General features: G+C 44.8%; 1 protein-coding gene across 1 annotated transcript; it reads left to right on the top strand.

The window, feature by feature from the left end:
• Positions 1-416: 416 nt before the first annotated feature.
• LOC146049340 (uncharacterized) lies at positions 417-3,315 on the top strand. Its single transcript, XM_083165832.1, has 3 exons — positions 417-1,051; positions 2,087-2,493; positions 2,578-3,315. Exons 1-3 carry the CDS (start codon positions 793-795, stop codon positions 3,166-3,168), a joined length of 1,257 nt encoding a protein of 418 aa, XP_083021958.1. The 5' UTR covers positions 417-792; the 3' UTR covers positions 3,169-3,315.
• Positions 3,316-7,123: the final 3,808 nt, after the last annotated feature.

The following is a 7,123-nucleotide window of genomic DNA, read 5'->3' on the forward strand; positions in this document are numbered from 1 at the left end:
CAAGAAAATGGTGCTTGGTAGGGAGGGGTCGCCTGCATACATCAAGGGGTAGATGGGGGAGCCTGCATGAAAATGGTGCTTGGTTGGGAGGGGTCGCCTGCATACATCAAGGGGTAGGTGGGGGAGCCTGCAAGAAAATGGTGCTTGGTAGGGAGGGGTCGCCTGCATACATCAAGGGGTAGGTGGGGGAGCCTGCATGAAAATGGTGCTTGGTTGGGAGGGGTCGCCTGCATACATCAAGGGGTAGGTGGGGGAGCCTGCATGAAAATGGTGCTTGGTTGGGAGGGGTCGCCTGCATACATCAAGGGGTAGGTGGGGGAGCCTGCATGAAAATGGTGCTTGGTTGGGAGGGGTCGCCTGCATACATCAAGGGGTAGGTGGGGGAGCCTGCATGAAAATGGTGCTTGGTTGGGAGGGGTCGCCTGCATACATCAAGGGGTATTAAGGTGGGGGAGCCTGCATGAAAATGGTGCTTGGTTGGGGATGGGAGACCTGGCTGCATGAAGGGGATGGAGGGTGACGCTCACTGGCGTAACTACACTAAGGCAGCCACCGCCACCGCTTGGGGGAGCGAGTGGCAGCGCTGTCTGTGTGGGCGCCGGCATCCAGCACTTTCTATATACTTGCCTGCCGCTGCCCACCCCGCATCGCCGGTGCACACTGCGCTGCCGGCCCGACGCCCAACAACCTCCCCTTCCCCCGGCAATTACCACTTATCTGCCCGGTGACTGTACTGAGTGAGGTACAGAGCAGCCCTGTGTGGACCCTCCCCCTCCAGTCTGCCGGGGCTTGATGTCACGCTCTGGTGACTGCCCCGGCGCGAGAAATGAAACACAGGACGCCCGCAGTGTTATGACGCTCTACTGCCCAGCGTTCCTGAGTCCTGCCACGGGCTCTGCAGCCATAGCCTTCTCTGGACCTGCCGCTGCAGCCTCCGTGATGCCTGCCTCCACTGTCCACATGACCCACCGTCGCTGCTGCCCTGCACTCCCTAATGTGATGCCCTGCTTCCCACTGCAGCCTCCACGGGACAATGGCCGCTGCCTCTACGGTACACTGATTGTCTAAATGATGATTGCTGTCCTTATCTCTATCTCTACTGTCTTTATCTCTCTCTGCTGTCTTTATCTCTCTCTCTCTCTGCTGTCCTTATCTCTCTCTGCTGTCCTTATCTCTCTTTCTGCTGTCATTATCTCTCTCTGCTGTCATTATCTCTCTCTGCTGTCCTTATCTCTCTCTGATGTCCTTATCTCTCTCTGATGTCCTTATCTCTCTCTGATGTCCTCATCTCTCTCTCTGCTGTCCTCATCTCTCTCTCTGCTGTCCTCATCTCTCTCTTCTGTCTTTATCTCTCTCTGCTGTCTTTATCTCTCTCTGCTGTCCATATCTCTCTCTGCTGTCCTTATCTCTCTCTGCTGTCCTTATCTCTCTCTGCTGTCCTTATCTCTCTCTGCTGTCCTTATCTCTCTCTCTCTCTGCTGTCCTTATCTCTCTCTCTCTCTGCTGTCCTTATCTCTCTCTCTCTCTCTGCTGTCCTTATCTCTCTCTCCGCTGTCCTCTCTCTGCTGTCCTCTCTCTTTCTCTCTCTCCGCTCTTTCTGCTTCCCTCTCTCAAATGTCTTTTCTCTTTCTGTTGTCCTTTTGTCTCTCTCCACTCTCTTAGTGAGAACATGCATCCTGGCTATATATATATATATATATATATATATATATATATATATATATATATATATATATATATATATATATATATGTATATGTATATGTATGTATATATATATATATATATATATATATATATATTTGTGTGTGGGAGGGGCGGGGGGGGGGGGGGCGCCACAAATTTTTTAGCAGGGGGGAGCAAAATTTATAGTTACGCCACTGGTGATGCTGCATTATCACAGGGGATGGAGGGGGAGGCTGCATTATCACAGGGGATGGAGGCTGAGGCTGCATTATCACAGGGGATGGAGGGTGAGGCTGCATTATCACAGGGGATGGAGAGCTGCGTGAAGAAAGTGCTTTATTACAGTATATGTGATGTCAGTGTTGTGTTGATATTAAATTATTATTTTTTTTTTTTTAAGAAATGGCAACCCCAAACCAGGAATTTTGGACAGGATTTCTGGACATGTATGAGGCGAATGAGTGTCTGTGGCGGGTCAAGGACAAAAATTATGCTAATAAGGAGAAACGCAACAAGGCACTGCAGGAAATGCTGACATACGTCAAAGGCATAAATGCTTCTGCCGACATAAAGTTTGTGAAAAAGAAGATTCAAAATTTCCGTACAGTATACTTAAAAGAACGCAAGAAATATGAGGATTCCAAACGCTCTGGAGCCGGGGTAGAGGAGATTGAAAAACCATCTTTATGGTACTATGATCAGCTCCATTTCCTACAGGATCAAGACCCCCTAAGTCAGTCACAGTGTTCAATGATGGAAGTCTCTCCAGGGCTATTGCCAGAGGAGGAAACAGATAATAGCAACGTGGTGAGTGTATACATAATATTATTTACTGTGTTATTTAGCTTCATGTAATTTGTTATTGACAGTTTATTTTTGTGCACATTCAAGGTCACTCTTTCGGATGCGGAGACAGAGCCACCCAACACCCAACAAACCGAAGCCGAGCAGACTGCTGTGGTGTTGGAAAGCACACCTCCGTCAAGACCCAAGAGGACCCTCACCACAATCAAGTCTAGAGCTTCCTCAAGTTCAGCACCAAACCGTGCCGAGCGGTTTCTCCAAAGTGCAGAGGAGGTTCTGCATAAGTTACCCAATGAATTCAATGCTTTTGGTACACATGTTGCACAGGAATTGGAGGCAATGGTACCAGACCAGCGCATCCATTTCAAGAGGATTGTATATGATCTGATGATACGGGGGCGCAGTGGCGAATTAAGGCGTGATATTAACCTGGCATCATCAGCATCATATACAACGCAGCAAGGCCAACGTCCTCCCCCTAACCAATACCCATCTCGCACATCATACCCACCACCAAGTTTTACTGAACATACAAGCCCACCCTTGTATTGTAGCCCAAGTGCTACCTCATCACAGCCCCAATATCAAACTTCCACTCCCGGCCCGAGTGGTACCCCCTCTGTATGGGTGGGTGCACAGGCCACTCTCCTTTGTGAGCCTGATCTGTTCAAGTTGTAAATGTTATAATATATGCAGTCCCTTTGGGTAGTTAAGATATCTCTGTTCCTGATATCTAGAAGTTAATGCTGAGCCGTTAGGAAGTAGTGATATGTGGCTTGATGTAAAGTTCTTGTAACACATTACTTTGAAGTATAGTTTTTATGATCCGAAAACAAATCATACCTCATTTTTTTTGGTAAAGAAAAAATCTACATTGCCTGGTTGCAATTTTTTGTGGAAAGGACCACATTTTATTTTGTAAAGAAAAAATCTACATTGCCTGGTTGCAATTTTTTGTGGAAAGGGCAATAAATATTGTTTTCTGCAAAACTTTGTTGTTCTCATAAATTACTGCTTTCCCCAAAGGTATTGATAAGTACGTCACAATCTGTGTACACTACCATTCAGCTATCACAGTTGGGTTTTCAATAAAAACAATATACATTTGGGTAACATACAATGAACTTATTTAATACTTGAAACATAGCATTTGTTCCAAAAATACAACACATGCAAATTTTTTGGACATTGCAGTCAAAGTAATGTATCTTAAACAAATATGTACAAATAGCAGGTTCAGTATCAGGCAATTGCTTGAAGCTGCCAGTCCAATGCACCCTCTCCATTGAAGTAGGCCAGGTATTGGTCTCTGACCTGCTTTGCACGCTGTGATGACCCATGTGCCAGTGGGTTTGCATTAAGGGAGGTCCACCCATCGATGTCCTGAGACTGCTGTGCTGGTTCCGGTTCTGACACTACTGGTATTTCGTGTCTTGATTTGCGCCTCAAAAAATTATGCAGCGCACAACATGCAAGCACTATCCATTGGATTTTGTCGATGCGCATATTGATTGCACTGTGGAAAATCCTGAACTTGTTGCTCATTATGCCGAAGGCATTTTCCACAGTGCGTCGCGCCCTGCAAAGCCTGTAATTAAAAATACGACGCTCCTGATTAAGCACTCTCTGAGGATAGGGCCGCATGATGTGCTCATGGAGTGCGAATGCCTCGTCAGCTAGGAAAACAAAATTTAGTCCATTTTGGCAATCATCACTAGAAGGGAGGTTGAGGCGCTTTGTGGCAAGGTGCTGGTAAAAAAGAGTGTCTTTCAGGGAACCTCCATCTGATGCCCTGCCATTTTTACCCACATCCACATAAACAAATTCATAATTGGCGTCCACTATCGCCAGCAGTACTACACTAAAAAACCCTTATAGTTATAGTACAAGGAACCCGATTTGGGTGGCTGTGTAATGCGGACATGCTTCCCATCGATGGCCCCTCCGCAGTTTGGAAAGTTCCATCTGGTCTCAAAATCGGCCGCAATACCCTGCCATTCCTCACGGGTAGTAGGAAACTAGAAAAAAAGGTTGAAGAAAAATGATTTTCATTTGAGGTTTATATTTACATCACTTTATACCATATTTCATTGTTGATGCTCACAATTGAGCCTTCCCAAGGAGGACAATTGATTGGCAGTACACACTTCTACACATAATTATACTTTGCAAACCATGTATGATATATATTAAGGATGGACAGATGTTGCCAAACTACAAATGCGACCATGCCTTGCCACAGTTTAAACACTACCTTTCTTTATTGCTGAACTGTGGCAAGGCATGATGTGATTTGTAGTTGCACAACATCTTGAGAGGCAGCGGTTGGCCAGGCCTGTATTAAGCCCATGCTTGTTGTGTTTTACTGGGTTACAACAAACCAACCTGGGCAGATTTCTCCTGCCCCATAAAAAAGCCACCACAGAGTTACGGGCCACCCCACCCCAACTCTCCCCCTCCTCGTCTCCGTAAGCCTTGCTGCTGGGGTGGTCAGCAATCTTAAGCGGTGTCTGGTTTAATTCAGATTTTACAACATTAAACAATGTATTTGGTGTGTGCTCATTTCTCTAGGTATATGTCTGCTGCTGCTTTCAGAGCATGCGGGGAGCACACATAGAGAACAAAGGACACTTCAAATAAAGCAATTAAGTGGGAACACAATGGGACCATGTGCATTAGCATATACTCTACGGAGGATGCTGTGAATACATATTTACAACTAATGTGACTTTTAAATTGTCCTTACCTTCAAGTATTGTGGCTTGAGGACAGCATATAGGGCCCTGCAGGTTTCAGGAATTATACAGCCCAAAGCCTGAGGAGAAATCAAGGACCCAAACTTCAGATCCGCTAGGGATCTACCTGTTGCCAGGAAACGCAGAGTGACGATCAGCCTGTCCTCTGCAGGTATTGCCCTCCGCATGGTGGTATCCTGTCTTTGGATATAGGGCCTCACCAGTCCCAGCAGTTCCTGGAATGTACTGTCATCCATCCGCAGGTAGTTACGGTAGTCTACTGGGTTGTTTTCACGAATCTGGACAAGTAGTGGCATATGAGAGAGAGTTTCCCTCTGTAAAAGCCAATGCTTGGTCCAGCAGGATCGCCTTGCCCTATTGGGGCCTTTTCCTCTCTCATCATTAGAGCTCTCCCTTTCTGCTATCACAGCAGCTCCTGCATATGCTGCCAGCATATTGCAATGAAAAGTATCCATTATTGACCTTGGAAAAGGTTGATTAGCACACTAGCTGCAATAACCTGATGAGGGAATACAAACTAGTCACTCTGCACAAATGCAATAATTTTAAAATGGCTGCTGAGCCTTTATACAACCCTGCAAACACCCACTTCTACAGCCTGCCAATGAGGGGTTTGTTATTTTTTTGAAATCCCTGCCCATTATGCAAACACTGTGATCCTCCAGGATCTAGCCAAGTAGCTGTGACGTCAGATCGTATACCATATCGTTTGCAGATCGTACATTATTTTCAGTCCAAATCTGATGGTTTTTAGCCTATAGTGCGTTCCCGTGACATCGCATACGATATCGGACGAAACATGAATCGTACCGTGGGTACGCACCTTTACAGCACAGTTCAACTATACAGAGCTGTCAGCAGCAAGGACTCCTCCAGGTGCTGTAATTAGCAAAGCTCAGGCCACACAGACTTTCCTTGCAGCATGGAGCAGGCTGAACAGACAGGAGAAGCCACAAACCAGGTAAGAAACAATCAATAACTGAATGTTGTGACAATAACACACCGTAATGCCCATTACATACTATATAACACACCGTAATGCCCATTACATACTATATAACACAGTAGTGCCCATTACATACTATATAACACAGTAGTGCCCATTACATACTATATAACACACCGTAATGCCCATTACATACTATATAACACAGTAGTGCCCATTACATACTATATAACACAGTAGTGCCCATTACATACTATATAACACACTGTAATGCCCATTACATACTATATAACACACCGTAATGCCCATTACATACTATATAACACAGTAGTGCCCATTACATACTATATAACACAGTAGTGCCCATTACATACTATATAACACAGTAGTGCCCATTACATACTGTATAACACACCATAATGCCCATTACATACTGTATAACACACCGTAATGCCCATTACATACTATATAACACAGTAATGCCCATTACATATTATATAACACACCGTAATGTCCATTACATACTATATAACACACCGTAATGCCCATTACATACTATATAACACACCGTAATGCCCATTACATACTATATAACACAGTAGTGCCCATTACATACTATATAACACAGTAGTGCCCATTACATACTATATAACACACCGTAATGCCCATTACATACTATATAACACAGTAGTGCCCATTACATACTATATAACACACCGTAATGCCCATTACATACTATATAACACACCGTAATGCCCATTACATACTATATAACACACCGTAATGCCCATTACATACTATATAACACAGTAGTGCCCATTACATACTATATAACACACCGTAATGCCCATTGCATACTGTATAACACACCGTAATGCCCATTACATACTATATAACACACCGTAATGCCCATTACATACTATATAACACA

This window comes from Crinia signifera, chromosome 12 (assembly GCF_055691185.1).
Source record: "Crinia signifera chromosome 12, ASM5569118v1, whole genome shotgun sequence".
Lineage (NCBI taxonomy): Eukaryota > Metazoa > Chordata > Amphibia > Anura > Myobatrachidae > Crinia > Crinia signifera.

What these genes read in the sequence shown, in the direction of transcription:
- LOC146049340 (XM_083165832.1), top strand. Translation starts at nt 793, where the DNA reads ATGTCACGCTCTGGTGACTGCCCCGGCGCGAGAAATGAAACACAGGAC. An exon ending in CAATGGCCGCTGCCTCTACG is followed by an intron (nt 1,052 to 2,086) that starts GTACACTGATTG and finishes TTTTTTTTTAAG; the next exon opens with AAATGGCAACCCCAAACCAG. An exon ending in AAACAGATAATAGCAACGTG is followed by an intron (nt 2,494 to 2,577) that starts GTGAGTGTATAC and finishes TGCACATTCAAG; the next exon opens with GTCACTCTTTCGGATGCGGA.